Source organism: Vipera ursinii (genome assembly GCF_947247035.1).
Source record: "Vipera ursinii genome assembly, chromosome: 6".
Lineage (NCBI taxonomy): Eukaryota > Metazoa > Chordata > Lepidosauria > Squamata > Viperidae > Vipera > Vipera ursinii.
The window spans coordinates 6937823-6956732 of record NC_139515.1 but is presented as its reverse complement, the minus strand read 5'-3'; the positions used below and the strand labels follow the sequence as shown (position 1 = coordinate 6956732).

General features: G+C 41.8%; 1 protein-coding gene across 1 annotated transcript in view; it reads left to right on the top strand.

Moving 5' to 3' along the window:
• Positions 1 to 18910, top strand: part of CACNA2D1 (calcium voltage-gated channel auxiliary subunit alpha2delta 1) — a gene marked incomplete at its 5' end in the record, with an annotated part of 159075 nt that overhangs the window by 135180 nt on the left and 4985 nt on the right. The window contains 9 exons of the mRNA XM_083366623.1: positions 1179 to 1246; positions 1823 to 1867; positions 3308 to 3379; positions 3513 to 3665; positions 5340 to 5392; positions 6115 to 6170; positions 6254 to 6383; positions 7230 to 7342; positions 8824 to 8903. Coding sequence (XP_083222749.1) covers positions 1179 to 1246; positions 1823 to 1867; positions 3308 to 3379; positions 3513 to 3665; positions 5340 to 5392; positions 6115 to 6170; positions 6254 to 6383; positions 7230 to 7342; positions 8824 to 8903 — 770 coding nt within the window. The remainder of the gene's footprint in view (positions 1 to 1178; positions 1247 to 1822; positions 1868 to 3307; positions 3380 to 3512; positions 3666 to 5339; positions 5393 to 6114; positions 6171 to 6253; positions 6384 to 7229; positions 7343 to 8823; positions 8904 to 18910) is intronic.

The window sequence follows — 18910 nt, the reverse complement described above, 5'->3', positions numbered from 1 at the left end:
GTGAGTTGCTGGTTGAGCTGGGCATTCTCGGCAAGAAGCTGCTCCATCGTAGTATTAAGGGGTGGGTGGCTGAAAGCAAACTGTTCTGAACCAGCCCTCTTCTCGCACCCCTAATCAAAGGAAGAGTCTGGAAAGCGTCCAAGATCAAAAGGCTTCTGCCAAGTTTTAATTACACTGTTACAAAAATACAAGAGCTTGACTTCTCAAACGAAAAAGTTGCTTTCAGCAACCAGCCCCTCCCCAAACACTTCTTTTATAGAGAGCTCAGGGCGTGGTCTCCCTGTGCCTCCTCCCGAGTAGTCCCATAGTCTTTCTTTGTTTGTCCCTGCTCGCCTGCCTCCTGCGTCGGGCGTCCTTGAACAGGGCCAGCTGTGGGTCATCATCCTCCGCACTCTCGGGCTCACACAGCTGAGAAGAGGTCCCCGGCTGAGGACTCTGCAAAGCCTCCAAATCATCATCAGCCGGTTCGTTTCCCTCCTCCCCCACATCTGAGTCCTCCGATACATCGGACCCGGCTGTCGGACCCACAGGCTGGCCCTGAGTCACAACAATGAGATAGATAGATAGATAGATAGATAGATAGATAGATAGATAGATAGATAGATGGATGGATGGATGGATGGATGGATGGATGGATGGATAATGGATAAATATAGATGATAAATAGATAGATAGATAGATAGATAGATAGATAGATAGATAGATAGATAGATAGATAGATAGATAGATAGATAGATAGATAGATAGATAGATAGATAGATGATAAATATAGATGATAGATGGATGGATGGATGGACGGATAAATATAGATGATAGATAGATAGATAGATAGATAGATAGATAGATAGATAGATAGATAGATAGATAGATAGATAGATAGGTAGGTAGATAGGTGGATGGATAAATATAGATGATAGATAGATAGATAATGGATAGATAGATAGATAGATAGATAGATAGATAGATAGATAGATAGATAGATAGATAGATAGATATAGAGAGATAGAGAGAGATGCATAATGGATAAATATAGATGATAGATAGATAGATATAGATTAGACAATAGATAGATAGATAGATAGATAGATAGATAGATAGATAGATAGATAGATAGATAGATAGATAATTTTTCAATGTTGATATTTTTATTTTCTTATGCTACATGTATTTCTTGCCAGTTGTTGGAGTAAAAATCAATCTGAGCAGCTGGATGACAAGTTTCGCCGCGCTCACCACTAAAGACCAGGTGAGTTTTGTAGGCTTCACCTTCAGTTTTTCCAGAGCTTCTTTTCGCACTCTTAGGAGCTCTATGAAACATTAAAATTACTGAATCAAAGCCTGTATAACTCCCATCCTGCTGATGTTCCATAAAGCTTGAAGATCTCGTTCTTCTTCTAGGCCATGAGGTGAGAAAGAAGTGGTCTCTTGTTTGCTGGGTCTTTGTTATTTTTGTTTTCTATTTGTATATTTTGTATATTTCACCTGGATCCCATCCTATGCAGTTCCTCAATCCTTGGCTTGGCCATCTTTCCAATTGCCAACATTTGTTCAAACATCAAGCATAAGACTTTTTTTCCCCCCAGATGTCCACATTTTGTCCATTGTGCAGATTAAGGCTTTTTTCAGGATAACTGAAGAGAAGAAGGTTGTGCTGTCCACTATAAAAGCATCAAAATAAGAATTCATGGGTTTCTTGATCCAGCATCTGCTTAATCTCGGGAGAATTTCTCCCAGCTTGGATAATAATGCCATGCATATGGTGTCTTGGTTGTTTTCGAAAGAGGAGTGGTTTCATGAACGCACTTGTGCTTACATTTTTCAGTGTAAAAGTGGAATTGAACTTTGCGGGTGCGAAAAGGACAGCCAGGTAAGAGGAGGACTAGATGCTTCCTTTGCCAAATAAACTCATTGTTAACAACTTTGTCTGTTTTAAGAGTTGAGAACTGGACAGTTATACGATGTAGTTTTGGATTCTCAAAGCAGCTGTGTCAATGTTAAGCATTAACACGATTGCAGGATGCAATCTGGGTCAGTCATTGGGTGTTGATGGCTGGGTATTACGTCATTAATACGATATTCAACACCTCAATCAACATCTAAAAAGCACAACAGGCAACTATTTAAATACCGCAAACAAAATAGCCCAAAGCACATATTCCAGCAGAGAGAATTTCCCTCAGGCTGGTCTCCAGCACATCCCAAAGCTCGGAAGACAAAATCGCTAGTCCAGGTGACCAACCCAGATTGGATCCTGCAACATTATCCTGGGACATGTTAATCTGTGATTAACATTATGTTAATCTAGTTGCTAGCATTAAGATCTGTGGTTCAAGCAAACGCATTGCAGATCAAATATGCGGGCAGGTTTATGTTCCCCAAAATAAAAAGAAGCGTAAATGTCCATTGGGCAACTTTTATACCTAATAATAGTAACTCTCAGGATTATAACTGACAGTATTTTAAGATTATCTAACCTGTGAATAAGATCTTTCATTATCATTTTTTTCTGTTTAGACAGGTAGTCCTTGACTTAACAGGGGTTCATTTTAGTGACCCTTCAAAGTAACAACGGCACTAAAAAAAACCCTGACTTATGGCTGTTTTTCACACAACCGATACAGTATTCCCAAGATCACGTGATCAAAATTCAGAGGCTTGGCAACTGACTCATATTTACGACGGTTGCCATGTCCTGGGGGATTACGCGATCCCCTTTTGCGACCTTCTGGCAAGCAAAGACAGTGGGAAAAGCCAGATTCACGTAGGACTAACTTAAGAGCTGCAATGATTGAGTTAACGACTGTGGCAAGAAATGTGGTAAAATGAGGCTAAACTCACTTAACAAGCGTCTCACTTAGCAATGGAAATTTTGGGCCTCAGTTGTGGTTGTAAGTTGGGGACTGCCTGTATTCAGCTAGACCAGGGGTAGGCTCTTTTAAGACTCGTGGACTTCAACTCCCAGAATTCCTGAGCCAGCCATGCTGAGGGGAAAGGGAGAGGTTTCCATGCTGAGTCATGCTGGCTCAGGAATTCTGGGAGCTGAAGTCCACGAGTCATAAAAGAGCCAAGGTTGCCTGCCCCTGGCCTAGGCCTAGGCGGCTTTATGACTTGTGGACTTCAACTCCCAGAATTCCTGAGCCAGCCATGCTGAGAGGAAAAAGAGAGGTTTCCAAGCTGAGCCATGGCTGGCTCAGGAATTCTGGGAGTTGAAGTCCACGAGTCATAAAAGAGCCAAGGTTGCCTACCCCTGAATTCGATAAATCTCAATAATTACTCAGTTACATTCTGTGGTGCTTCTTTCTCCTAGCATATCGATTGTGTCATTCTTGACGATGGAGGATTTCTTTTGATGACCAACCAAGAAAACTATTTTCCAGAGGTAGGTGTTTGAATTAAACGTGACGCTGAATACCTTATTAATTAAGCAGTGTCTTTTTAGGAAATACGTCTGGTAGTTACTTGACCTCTGCTTGAAGACTGACCTTTGGGTAAAACTTTTCGTTTTGCATTAGATTGGAAAGTTCTTTGGGGAGATCGATCCGGGCCTCATGCGAAATCTCATTAATATGTCCTTGTATGCCTTCAACAAGTCTTACGACTATCAGTCTGTTTGCGATCCAGAGGATGAACCAAGACAAGGAGCAGGTCTCCGCTCCATCAACGTGGTCAGTACGCATTGCAGTTTTCCATCCAGTTTTGATTCATATCGCTTTGGATTTATTATGACCGCTAACCAAGGCCAGGGCCAAATCTAAAATGATAAAATACCAAGGGAAGTAAGAAATAAAGTAAAATATCTATGCGTAGAGCACAGAAAGGCTGCGAGGAGCCGTGGTGGTGCAGTGGTTAGAATGCAGAATTGCAGGCTGACTCTGCCTACTGCCAGGAGTTTGATCCTGACCAGGTCAAGGTTGACTCAGCCTTCCATCCTTCTGAGGTCGGTAAAATGAGGATCCAGATTGTTGGGGGCAACAGGCTGACTCTGTAAGCCACTTACTGTAGAGAAGACCATAAGGGACTGCGAAGCGGTATCTAAGTCTAAGTGCTATTGCTATTGAAATGAATTGAATTCAATTGAATTTGAATTGAATTGAATTTATTAAATTTATATGCCGCCCTTCTCCCTAAGGACTCAGGGTGGCTATTGCTAGTAAGTGAAGTCTTGTTGTTGTTGTTAGCTGTGAAGTTGTGTCCGACCCATCGCAACCCCATGGACAATGTTCCTCCAGGCCTTCCTGTCCGCTACCATCTTCTGGAGTCCATTTAAGCTCACACCTACTGCTTCAGTGACTCCATCCAGCCACCTCATTCTCTGTCGTCCCCTTCTTCTATTGCCCTCAATCTTTCCCAGCATTAGGCTCTTCTCCAGTGAGTCCTTCCTTCTCATTAGGTGGCCAAAGTACTTGAGTTTTAGCTTCAGGATCTGGCCTTCTAAAGAGCAGTCAGGGTTGATCTCCTCTAGGACTGACCAGTTTGATCGCCTTGCAGTCCAAGGGACTCGCAGGAGTCTTCTCCAGCACCATTGAATGCTCTACAGATGAACTATTTGGAGCACTTGTACCATGCACTGCATGGCACAGATAACATTCAGAGATAAGGCTAATAGTAATCTTAGGTATTCTCACTAAACAGCCCTTGAAAAAAGAAGGTATTCCCACAGAGAAAGGAAGAATGCTATATATACTGTAGATTAATTAATTTTTAAAAATGGCAGGAGGTAGAACAACCAGCCTTAGAAATGATGAAGATCTTGCAGTGATGAATAGTTTCTGCTTTTAATGATCAACCTTCAATAAGTTAAGAAATATATTACATGCTTGCATTTGGACATTATATTCAAAGGACACGATGTGTCTATATACCTACAAAGATCAGAACTGTGCAAGCTTGTGTTAAATGTTTATGGAGATTCTCAGTCATCCAAAGGTGCTTTTTCCAAAAGGCAAATGGGCTTTCTTGATGTTTTCTTTGAAAATATTTGACTTCTCATCCAAGAAGCTTATTCAGTTCATTTCAAAGTCCAGTTGTCTTTTGGAAAAAGCACCTATTTTTTCAATATACAACTGTTGATTCCTAGGGACCACATAGTTAGATTTTTCTCTGAGACATTCTATCCCTAAACTATCCCTGATCCTCTAGCACTTCCCACGGTGTGGTAAAGGCACCACAGTATTAGTATGTCAAGAAAAACTTTATAAAACATAACCTCCCAGCAACAGTGAGGCAACAGCGAGATTCCATAAAACAAATAAGTTATTCAATATCTGGAAGTTGGAGGGAAAGAACCCATATAGTTAGAGATTCTTCTAAGATTATGCTCTTTGCTTCTTCTTTTCCAGCCTACAATAGCAGATATTTTACAACTTGGATGGTGGGCCTCTGCAGCTGCCTGGTAGGTTAAGCGATTTGCAGATAGGATTATTACACATTTGAATGTCACAAAGGTCTTGATCAAACTCGGTGAGCATGAAGAATTAGTTCCCACCGATATGCCAAGTGTGTGCAGACTTGACTTTGGCCATCAAAATTTCAAAAATCAGGTTGTAGATAGCTCTGGGGAAAGTTTGAACAGTCGCTAAGGAGCACCTGTAGTTTGACTTCAATACAGGTCATCCTCAACTTACAATAGCTTGTTTAATGACCATTCAAAGTTACAACGGCACTGAAAAAAACTGACTTATGACCGTTTTTTAAACTTACGACCTTTGAAGCATCCCCCTGGTCACATGATCAAAATTCAAATGCTTGGCAACTGATTCATATTGATGATGGTTGCAGTGTCCCAGGGTCACATGATGGACATCAGAACTTCAGAACCAGGCTGAAAGTGCCTTCTTGGGGGGGGGGGTTTCTGTCATAACTTTGAATGGCCACTAAGGGACTAGTCATAAGTTGATAGCTACCTGTATACAAAATATGGAATTGGGGGGTCCTTAGTGCTGTCTGAGCTTGCTTGTTCTCTTGCAGACGTTTCATTACCCAACTAGGGAATGTCATCAGTGCTAGTCCATGGAATTAGCAGCACAGGAAATGTAAGACTTCTTCATTGCTAGGTTTGCTGTGATGGATTCTGATGTAGTTATTCTATCTCTGTGTTGTTATTTGTTGATCTAGGTCTATTTTGCAGCAGCTTGTCTGGGGGCTGACGTTCCCACGTTTCCTTGGAGCAGGTAAGTGAAGAAACTGGGGGGGGGGGTGAGGATGCGTCCAATGACAGCTTCACGTAGAGACAACCATGTTGTTTCTTTCCCAGTGGAAGTGGAAGAAGAGGATTTCAGTGGGATCCCATCCAAGCAGAGTTGTATCACGGTCCAAACACAATATTTCTTTGGGAGTGATGAGAAATCCTTCAATGGCATTCTGGATTGTATCAACTGTTCTAGGTAGGTGTCACTTCAAAACTCTTTTAACACATTCCCCCACCACACACACCTTAATAATGTTTAAAATATAAAGAAGCAAACATAACAGGTGCATAAATATTGCTTTGCAACCTTTAAAAACAGCCACTCTCCACCCAACCCGCCCCCCGAATTGCTGCTTTTAAAGGACTGCAGAAGGAGACTACATACATGCTCTTTTGAAGATCAAATCTGAAATTCTGCACAATTTATGTGTATTTCAATAGCGTGTGTTTCACGGTCCTAATTATGGAACATTATGGAATAGAAGGTGGGGGAAGCGCATTGCTTCGAGCGTGACGGTAGCCATATCCCTTGCAAGGGTCAGCACGATGTTTTTGATAGGATTGCAACTAGAGCAGAATGGTGTCAGTTGCTCCATGAACCTTCTTTCCGCTTAGAAATAATGTGTCAGGCTCCATAAACCAAGAAAGACACATTGTGATTCTTCCAAGCAATTATTTTTTTTTAAAAAAATATTGTTCCTCACCTAAAGACAGAATCTTGCCAAACTAAAGCACGCTAACCTTTCCATAAAGCTTATTGTACTCTGGGAACTGTTGAGGAGGAACCGTCTTCACCTTCTGTCTCTCACACAAACTCTCTCAGCAGAGTTGCCTTCTGCTCCCCTGGAAACACTCTGGCATTCAGATTGCATTTCCATCACACAACTGTGCCGAATCACTATGGCGGCTATTCCAGACCACATTTGCATGGATCTTTTTGTTCATAGGTTAATACTGAAATTTCCTGGACGAATGAGGGCAAGGCCCATTTCCTGGCTCTCAGCCTTTAAGTCTTTGGTGTCGTTTTGGCTTTCCTCCTCAGGCTCTTTCACGCAGAGAAGATTTCCAACACCAACTTGGTTTTCATCATGAGCGACAGTAAAGAGTTGTGTCATCACTGTGACGCAAGGCCCTTGATGCAAGCAGAGAAGCCCGGTATCCTTTCTTGCTTGGCTTGAGACTGGATGTGTATTTGCTTACAAAAGAATATTGGGAACAGCTGGAAAATCTGATTCTAAACTATAACCTGGATCAGTAGTTGTTTTGTGTCTCTGTGTGGGTGTGATGCTATATTATTCCACACCAGCATTCTTTCTGTACGGTCTTAATATGTTCATTACCATCGACTGGTTCATTGATTGTGTTCCATTAAGTCAGCATTGATTATTAGCAAGTAGACAGAGATAGACCTGCTCCAGGATAAAACATCACCGTAGCTTTAGAACAATATCACTATTTTGTTGTTGTTGTTGTTGTTGAAAAAAAACTCAGTTTGGTCTAGTGGTGAAGGCACCAGGCTAGAAACCAGGACTCTGTGAGTTCTAGTCCTGCCTAGGAGTGAAAGCCAGCTGGGTGACTTTGGGCCAATCACCAAGACAAGGTGAGTTCTAGTCCCACCTTAGACACAAAAGCCGGTTGGGTGATTTTGGGCCAATCACCAGGAAACAGTGAGTTCTAGTTCCACCTTAGAGACAAAAGCCAGTTGGGTGATTTTGGGCCAATCACCAGAAGATGGTGAGATTTAGTCCTACCTTAGAGACAAAAGCCAGTTGGGTAATTTTGGGCCAATCACCAGATGATGGTGAGATCTAGTCCCACCTTAGGCACCAAAGCCAGCTGGGTGACTTTGAGGCTTTCACCAGGAGACTGAGAGTTCTAGTACCACCTTAGCATGAAAGATAGCTGAGTAGTTTGAGCCAGTCACTCTCTCAGCCCAACCTACCTCACAGGGTTCTTGTTGTGGGGAAATAGGAGAAGGATTAGAAATGTTTGCCAACTGAAGGTATTTATAAAAATGATAAAGGCAGAACACAATAGATCAATAAAACAAAACTAGTTAAGCGATTTACTCTTTCTATATATAACAATTCTTGCCGGTCACTCTCTCTTTTTTTTAGGATGTCAGCATTACAGTATCTTATCCTCAGCTCCAATACATTATCATTTTTTTGTCCCTTGGTCTTTTGGTCCCCAACCTTTCTCTACACACATGACAAGACAATTCAGAAGTATGCCTTCTACTCCAGGATAGTAAAGATGATGAAGGATAGGTCATACAATCCACTCCCACCCCGTAAGCCTCTTGGACTGAATGAGATAGCCTTCTAAGCCTGTCTCAAGTACACGTCCAGCCTTATTGCAACAAGAGAGAGAGAGCGTTAGACGGTAGAGATAAAGCCCCAACAGGTTGCTGGCTCCAAAGTTAGTGGTCACCAAGGTCGAACGACGTTGTCATCAAAATGGAGACACGGTTCAGTTGAAGCTCCAGGATTGGTTGGCTTACTGAACCTGGAATGGGGTAGGCCATGTTGTTCTTTGCTCAGATAGCAAAAGATCTGGTCTCTCTCTCCACCTCGTTCTGCTACGTGAGTAGCAGGGAGGAGGGTTTTGTGTTGTGTTTCTTAATCAATGGGCAGATGAAGGACCCAATCCCTGTGAAATGGTTCAACACCCGAGGTACAGAAAAGGACCGGATGCCTGTTTTGATGACGCTAAAGTAAGTCTCCTCTTCTGAGGAAGGGCCCTCTTAGAAGGGCCTCTCCCCCTCCTGAAAATAGTTTCCATCTTTGATTGTCTTTACTTTCTCTCTCTCTCTCTCTCTCCTCTCTCTCTCTCTCATTACACATGCTGCTCCTTCCAGATCAGAGCCGTTCTAATGCAAATGCTCTCACAATTAACATAAAAAAAAACAATGGCTGCTTTTTCTGAACTGCAGTGATTGTGCTTTCACACACAATTCCTATCTTAAAAAAAATAAAATAATAAAAAAAATAGGACAGTCTGTGCTGGCTTCCTCTGCACAGCCATGGTGGCAAACTTCCATGGTGGCTTCAACATCCTTGAAAACTGAACTTTTAGATATTGTGTTTTGTTTTGTTTCATTTTTTTTGCCCCTCCCTTCTGACTCATGGGCATAATGCGTTTTCCCTGTTCCAAATCTCTTTATTCGTGGGCACGCTGTGATCCGGAGGATATTACTTCTCTGTTTTCAAAGACGATTCCTTGTAAAAGGATGGTGCGTCATCACAATGACACAGATGTAATTAACTTAACTTTGCTCGTATTACAAAGTGCCCATGATATTAAAATAATAATAATAATAATTGGCATCCTCACGATTGCTGGAATCCAGCAAAGCAATTTTTGGAACAAATATTTAACTTTGACAGAAAAGGTTAGATCCAAGAGAGATAGTTTAATTTTGGAATAAATGTTTAACTTATAGGAGCCGTAACCAGGGGGGCTTTTGCCCAGCTTCGCCTGGTGCACCAGTTGCGGCCCTATCTGGACCGAGATGCCCTACGCACAGTCACCCATGCACTCGTGACCTCCCGGCTAGACTACTGCAACACTCTCTACATGGGGCTGCCCTTGAGGACCACTCGGAGGCTTCAACTGGTGCAGAATGCAGCCGCGCGAGTTGTTATGGGAGTTTCCCGATACTCCCGTGTAACACCTCTTCTCCATGAGCTGCATTGGCTTCCAGTTGCCCTCCGGGTGAGATTCAAGGTGCTGGTGATGACCTATAAAGCCCTTAATGGCTTGGGTCCGGACTATCTAAGGGAACACCTGCTGCCAGCATCAACTTCCCATCGTCCTGTGCGCTCCCACAGGGAGGGCCTTCTCAGGGTACCGCCGGTTAAGGAATGCTGGCGGGTTATTCCCAGGGGAAGGGCGTTCTCTGTGGGCGCGCCGGCCCTATGGAACCAACTTCCCACGGAACTCAGGACTGCCCCCGACCTTCGCTCATTTCGCTGGGACTTGAAAACTTGGCTCTTTGAGCTGTTTAGCCCAGACTGAGGGGTTTTAATTTAATTTAATTTAATTGGGTTTTAGTTTTAATTTCAGGGACTGGAATTTAATTAATTGTTTTAACTGATTTTAATTTTTGTATGCTATGTTTTTTTAATTTTCCCTGTAAACCACCCTGAGTCCTATGGGAATAGGGCGGTATATAAATTTAAATAATAAATAAATAAACTTTGACACAGAAGGTTAGAACCAAGATAGATGGATAGCAATAAAAGAGGCTGCACATACCTACACTCACAAATGTGTACAGGTGTGTGTCAAAACATCACATATTGGAACACAACGATTATGCTGACCTTTCGTCTGTTCAACGGGGGGAGTCCTCCATAGAATTTCAGATCAGGGCTTACACAGTAACGTGACAGCCACGAAAACCCATGATTTAAAATGGTGTTTTTTTAAAAAAACAAAGTTTTTCTTTCTTTTTTTAAGGTGGTAGACAAAATACTTGTGAAAGAAAAGTTCTCTGTCTTTATTTGGCATTCATTCTTTTCTAAATGCAATAATATCTCCTGGAGGAGGAAGAGGAGGAGGCCCCTTACAGCCAGTGGTGGGATTCAAATATGCGAACAACCGGTTGTCTGTGTGGATGCCGCTTCTGGAAGTCCATTCTGGGCCTGGGCAACAACAACAACAACAACAACAACAACAACAAATTAAGCTACGGGTTCTGCCGAAGTGGTGCGAACCGGCTGAATCCCACCACTGCTTCCAGCCCTTAGGGATCCATGATTCTGTGATTCCAAGAGTTTTTACAGGCCAAGATCTTTGTTTAGGTTGCAGCCCTAAAGGTGTTTTTTTTCCCCAAGAGGCAACTGGACATTCTTGGTTTTTTTTTTGGGGGGGGGGGAAAGATGCTTTGCTTCTCATCCTAGAACTTCCTTCAGCTTTTTAGATGAGAAGCAAAACGCAGGAGAACTTCTGCTTTGCTGGGAACAGTGCAAAGGGCTGTCTGAAACATTTGATGATTTCCACGATCAACAGCACTGGATATTTGTGTGTGAACGTAGAACGGAGTCTTGCTTATTATTTATTTATTTTATTTGATTTGATTTGTATACCACCCTTCTCCTAAAGGAGTCAGGGCAGTGATGTGCCCTGTTAGCCATGCAATGGTAACACTTTGGTATTTGGGGTTACGTTTCCTTTCCATTTCTTTCTGGTAAAATTCTTTGCTTTTTTTTTTTTGCTTCTCACACTATCTCTTCTACCAGCTAGCCAACTGCATGAAATTTCATCTTCTCTGTGTTTCTTCTCTATGTTTCCTTTCCTTTTCTTCTATTTGCTACTTTGCCCGTTATTAATAGGATCAGCCTCCATGCGCACGGAGCTTCGCCACGGCCATGACGCCCGCTTCTCTCTTCATTTTTCTGCACGTTTTCATGTGGTGTGGATGGTCAGTCACTTTCTCTAATTTTGTGTTTTATTTCATTTCCCCTATCCCAAAGTTGTTGTTGTGTTGGTTTTTTTTGCAAGAATATAAAGGGAACTAAGAATGCACAAGGGACACGGTGGCTCAGTGGGTTAGGACGCTGAGCTTGTCGATCAGAAGGTCAGCAGTTTGGCGGGTCGAATCCCGAGGGACGCGTAGCAGAGTGAGCGCCTGTTACTCGTCCCAGCTTCTGCCAACCTAGCAGTTCGAAACCACGTAAAAATGCAAGTAGAAAAATAGGGACTACTACGGTGGGAAGGTAACAGTGTTCCTTGTGCCTTTGGCGTCTAGTCATGCCGGCCACATGACCACGGAGACGTCCTCGGACAAGCGCTGGCTCTTCGGCTTTGAAACGGAGATAAGCACCGGCCCTTAGAGTCGGAAACGACTAGCACGCATGTGCGGGGGAACCTTTACCTTTACCTTAAGAATGCACAAAACTGATGACAAAGGGATGAGTGATGTCTATAGGCTTGTTCAGAACTTAGTTGCTCTCGGAAAGAGGTTAGGGGCTGGGTAAGATCCTTCCCCTTCCCCCCTCCCGTCCTTTCCCCCTCCTCTCCTCTCCTCTCTTCCCTTTCCCTTTCTCCTACCCCTTCCTCTTCCCCCTCTAAATTTTTCCTGAAAATCTTTAATTAGTGCAGTTTTTTTATTTTTATTTTTTGGTCATCCATTCACTTGTTTGTTCTTCCAATGTTAAGCCCTTCCACTTCTCTCTCAAGGTCTATTGGGATCGTCACACTAGGTTTTCCATTTCCATTTAATTGTTTTTGTAGATCTTTAATTTTGATATGGAAGGGATGGTCCATAAGTCAAGGAAGGAACATAGGCTTTACGTGGTTAGCATTCTTAATCCAGTTTTTAGTAATTTTCGGAAGATCTCCTGGCCTAACTGTGGTCTTCTGGTTGTCAATTAAGAGAGACTTTGACAAGACAGAACTTCTGGCCAGCCTCTTCTTCTCGTTCCTATTATGCATCCATATGCTGGTCTCTGAATTTATGCAGACAATATGGGTATGTGAATCAGCCAAGAGCTAATTTAAGGATTCGAGTCAATTTAATTAGAATTTGCATTTCAATGCAAAGAGTTGCACTGAGTCAGTTTGAATTTGTGGTTTGAACAACACTCAAAAGGATGGTTTAAATGAACTGTTCTTCAGTGGAAACTGCACAGCCCAAGTAGACAGTACTCTTGGACATTGGTTGAGTTTGTAGAGCTAATGCTGTTTAATGTAAAATTCACCACAAAACCGTAACAGCAACAAATCAGCAATCTCAAAGAACAAAATCAGTCTGAAATAACTTGGCTTGCTTAATATCCACAAAACCATAGTGCTGTCTGCGAATACAAACATCGGAATCAACAGCCTTTATGGAGCAAAGAAAAACACAAGAGAATAAAAATGAAAGCAATGCACAATGACAATGTGTTGCTGTCATATCACTTATATAGAGATAGACTCTCAAAGGTGAGGGCAGCCCTTTTAAATTTGTTTTCCATGACTTGTAGGTTCAAAAGATTAAAGCATAGGGGTGGCTGGTGATGGTGGTAGTAGAAAAGCTGAATTTTGAAATATTTACCATTATTCAAGTAACAGTGCAGAATGCGGCTGCACAGGTAGTGATGGGAGCACCCCGATACTCCCATATTACACCCCTCCTGCGTGAGCTGCATTGGTTACCGGTTGCCCTCCGGGTGAGATTTAATGTGCTGGTACTTACCTTTAAAGCCCTACATGGCTTAGGCCCAGGATACTTGCAGGACCATCTGCTGCCAGGAACGAATTCCCATCGCCCAGTACGCTCACACAGAGAAGGCCTCCTCAGGGTACCGTCGGCTAGACAATGTCGGCTGGCGACCCCCAGGGGGAGGGCCTTCTCTGTGGGAGCGCCAGCCCTGTGGAACCAGCTCCCCCCTGAGCTTTGGATGGCCCAAAATCTCCAGTCCTTTCGCCGCGGTCTCAAAACACTCCTTTTTTCACCTGGCTGACCTGGACTGACAGGCATTATAATTGTGTTTTTAATTTTTAACTCTAATTTTTAATTTATTTTAATTTTAATTTTAATTTATTGTACAGAGGCCTTTAATTTTAATTTTTTCTTAACTTCTGTATTTATGTTATTGTTGTTAGCCGCCCTGAGTCCTTCGGGAGATAGGGCGGCATATAAGTCCCATTAATAAATAAATAAATAAATAAATAAATAAATAAATAAATAAATAAATAAATAAATAAAATAAACAAACAGGAATGTTTCTCCTTTCAGAGGTATTGTTCTGTAAGGACACAACATAGATAAAGATAATGTATTATTGGTACATTGTACAAATGCATGGGGACACAGAAGGGAATTATGGCCCATACATGATCTTAACCCTTTTTGTGGAGCTGATTGAACCATTTGGATGCTAAGGGGTGTAGTTACAAAATTGGGCGTAGTTTGAAGTATCCTTGGTGCTCTCTGAGCTTGGTTATTTTCTTACAGAAATTCCATTACCCAAACTAGGTAATGTCATTCAGTACTATCGCTGATGATGTTACGTAGCTGGGTCATGAAATGTCTGCAAGAAAACAACCAAGCTCAGAGAGCATCAAGGATTCCTCCTTTCAACCATGAGCTACACATATTCTCCTTTACTGGGAATAGTTTGCCCATTTGCAACATCCCAGTTGTGCTTGGTGTCACAAGTTGCAAACTAATCCTTTCCCAGAAGCTAAATGGGCAAACTTTCTCCCTCAGTTTGTCTAGCCCCATAGGATGCTACTGTACATAATTTGCCCATATTATCTTCACATTCCTCCTCCCAACCTCAGGAGTTAGGCACAGGTCCAAGCAAAACATAAGCTGTGGCCATCTTCCACATTTATTTTTTGAGAGGCCCCATGGATCCCAGAAACATTTTTGAAAATGGTCTTGTTTTGCTTTCTTTATGCCAGGTTGCTGAATAGAATAGAATAGAATAGAATAGAATAGAATAGAATAGAATAGAATAGAATAGAATAGAATAGAATAGAATAGAATAGAATAGAGAATAGAAGAGAAGAGAAGAGAAGAGAAGAGAAGAGAAGAGAAGAGAAGAGAAGAGAAGAGAAGAATAGAGTAGAACAGAACAGAACAGAACAGAAATTCTTTTTTGGCTAAGTGTGATTGTACACACAAGGAATTTGTCTCCAGTGCATAAGCTCTCAGTGTACATACAAACAAGGTGATAAATCATAGGTCATAAATCATAAGATACAAACGAGTGATAAGTCATAAGATATCAATAGGAGAAGGCAGTAGGAAAGATTATATCAATCCCAATAATAAAATTAATATCATATAGGACAGAGAGCATGGAGTCAGAAACCCTGTAGGAATAGCATGTTGGACATTCCTATGAAGTGAAACAGCTTCCACTATGTGATGGGAAATTTTCTACGTTAAGTACAAAATTTCAAGCTACAGTTACCAGCCAGACACCCTTGTAATGTCAAGTCCATCTCCAACAACTCAGGGTATCCTTTTGAATGCCACCACAATTGGATTCTGTGCCAAATTCTCCTTGAGATATCAGAAGGATTAGGATTGGATCAGCCATAGCTCTTAATTGTGTTGCATGACACATTTCCCTAGGAAAATTCAAGACAATTGAGTAAAGGTTCCTGGGCAAACCACCCACCTGCTTAGTCCTCAGACTAGTTTGGCGGGTCTAATCCCGAGTGCCACGTAACAGATTGAGCGCCTGTTACTCATCCCAGCTTCTGCCAACCTAGCAGTTCGAAAGCATGTAAAAATGCAAGTAGAAAAATAGGGACCACTACGGTGGGAAGGTAACAGTGTTCGTTGCGCCTTTGGCCACATGACCACGGAGACATCCTCGGACAAGCGCTGGCTCTTCGGCTTTGAAACGGAGATGAGCACCGGCCCCTAGAGTTGGAAACAACTAGCACGCATGTGCGGGGGAACCTTTACCTATATATAGAGAGAGAAAGATTGAGGGCAATAGAAGAAGGGGACAACAGAGAATGAGGTGGCTGGATGGAGTCACTGAAGCAGTAGGCGTGAGCTTAAATGGACTCCAGAAGATGGTAGAGGACAGGAAGGCCTGGAGGAACGTTGTCCATAGGGTCGCGATGGGTCGGACACGACTTCGCAACTAACAACAACAACAACAACAACACACACACACACACACACACACACACACACATATATATATATTAAATGCTTGTTAACTATTTAGATTACCTTGCTAGGCCCCAAACATGGGACAAATCTTTATTTCCTGTTTCAGCCTAACCGAAGGCCATCGACAGGCAGTAGTCACAACAGTGACAGCTCATATTTGTGTAAATTTTTTAGATTGCTAACAATTTAATTTAATTTAATTTAATTCTTTGTTAGCAATCTAAAAAATTTACATAGATAGATAGATAGATAGATAGATAGATAGATAGATAGATAGATAGATAGATAGATAAATGTGTAAATTATTCAAATTGCTAATAAAGAATTAGGGTGGCTGATATGGCCATTTTGATCTTATTTTGTTCTCATCAGTCAGTCATACCCTTTATCTGAGATTTATCTGAGTCATAAAGGGTATGACTAAATGATGAGAACAAAATAAGTTTGAAATGGCCATATCAGCCTCCCTAATTCTTTATTAGCAATTTGAATAATTTACACAAATAATGAACTGTCGTAAGTTGTGACTATAGCCTGCGGATAGCCTTGGGCTAGGCTGTAACAGGAAAGAAGATTTAACTAGCAAGGTATTCAAAAGACTTGACAAATACTTCACACACACACACACACACACACACACACTGCTAGTCATTGCCGGCTTATGGAGGGTGGTGCTCATTACCATTTCAAGGCCATTAAGCCAGTGCTATCCAAGGACATTCCCGTGGTCATGTGGTCAGCATGATGTCACAGAGCGCTGTTATCTTCCCGCCGAAGTGGTACCTATTTATCTACTCATATTTGCATGCTTTTGAACAGCTGGGTTGGCAGGAGCTGAGCTGAGGATGGAAGCTCATCCTGTCATGTGGAGCTGGGGTCTCAAACCCGGGCTGCCAGCTTTCCAGACCACAAACCCAGCAACTAAACCACGGAGCCACTGTGTCATCCCTCAACCACCAAGGGAAGTATAGTAATGGATTTCCACTTTCCAGCAGTTTTGTTTTAGAGGAGTATCATACCTTTGATCAAGGCATTTGTAGAAGAGTCTGCCTTTTTTTCCCTGGCCATATTGCGTTACAATATCACTAGAGGGAGTCATCTATCTCTAAGAGCTTCTAATAATAATAATAATAATAAAAAGGCTTGCTGCATGTCTATATTAAGAAAAAATGCATTTAATTATCGTCAGATCTATTTTTGATATCTGATGTTCATCTGTAATGATATAGTGATCCTCTAATCCATGAAAAGATGAGTTAGTAATTTCTGGCACTGGATTACCTTCATAAGCAGAAATATATGTTGACTTACAGGTAGCTGGTTTTTAGTTACTTTACATGTATTCCATTCTGGGAGTCTTTAGGTCCACAAGTCTTAAAAGTTGCCAAGTTTGAAGACCCCTGCTCTAGCTGTTTATGGAGATGCTCAGTCATCCAGGTCATGGTTTGTCCCAAAGGTGCTTTTTCAAGAGGCCACTGGACTTTCTTCGCTTTTCCTTGAAGGCGTTTCGCTTCTCATCCCAGAAGCTTCTTCGGCTCTGACTGGATGGTGGGGAATGGAAGGATTTATATTCTTTGCATTCTTTTAGAGGGTCATTGAGGCCAGCTATCCGCAAGGAATATAAATCCTTCCGTTCCCCACCGTCCAGTCAGAGCTGAAGAAGCTTCTTGGATGAGAAGCAAAATGCCTTCAAAGAAAAACAAGATTAAGTCCAGTTGCCTCTTGAAAAAAGCACCTTTGGGACAACCATGACTTGGATGACTGAGAATCTCCATAGATGTGTTGCAGTGAAGGGTTTGTAGGGCTAAATCTGGCAAAAAGATAAGTTTGAAATAGTCATGAAACATTCTTACGGGTTGTCTATATGGGGATGCTCAGTCATCCAGGTCATGGTTTGTCCCAAAGGTGCAACTAGACATTCTTGTTTTTCTCTGAAGACATATCGCTTCTCATCCAAGAAGCTTCTTCAGCTCTGACTTCAGCTTAGCTCCTTCCATTCCCCACCATCCACTCAGAGCTGAAGAAGCTTCTTGGAGGAGAAGCAAAAAAAAAGTCTTCAAAGAAAAACAAGGAAGTCCAGTTGCCTCTTGAAAAAGCACCTTTGGCATGATACCTCTAGCAACCTCAAAGAACAACACCTGTCTTATCCCAGGTCCTTGGAAAGGACTCAAGAGATGGACAAAGGTGCCAAATCCAGGTCTAAACATCTGGATGACTGTGCAACCAACCATAATAATAAACCCTTTATTAAATCTCTGCAGTGGTTGATAACCAGTGGCTTATCCTGTGCTATTTTTGCACAAAGAATGGCTGGACAATCTATTAAGCAATATCATGCTTGAAATTAGTTGCATGGTGAGTCAGATTTTTTTTTCTTAGCCTCAGTGTATATTTTGCTTGCATTTTTTTAAAAAAATTCTGATTAATGGCTCACTGGATATTCCAAAAGTACCGAATCTAACCTTATTACCAAACTACTGTTTTTGTTTGGAGTTTTCTGAAAATAAATCTCTCTTTAGCTTCCTTTTCTCTGAGTCATTTATATTACATTTCAAGAACTTCTCTATATGTGGGATGAATAACAATAAGGTGGCATTATGCATGCTACCAGTATTTATTTTTAAAAACCAACATTTTTTTTCCAATATAGGCAAATAGCGTGCAGTGGTTAGACAATTACTCACTCTCTCTGTGTGTGTTTGTGTGTGTGAGCAATTTCTTACTCCTTTTTCTGACAAAACACCCTGCCTTCCTTTGCTGTCATATCAGCACAACACTTCCGTATTGTGGTCTAGTTTACGGTAAGGGCATTCTCGAAAAGATCAAAACGGTTAAGAGGACAGCCTCAAAATTGTGATGACAGCCCCACCTCTTTCGATGAGCATTGCACATGCACATTGCATGCACATTAAAAGGGAGTGGGGTTGTCATCACACAGTTGTCGTTTCCATGTTGACTTGTGTTGTTTTCTTTAATCGTCCCAGATGCCGCAGTTAGTGAAAAGTAGCTTCTTTTCTTATTTTACCTTAGAAAAATGGGCACACTTTTTCCTTCTGTATTCTTTGAGGCTGATCAGTAACCAAAATTAA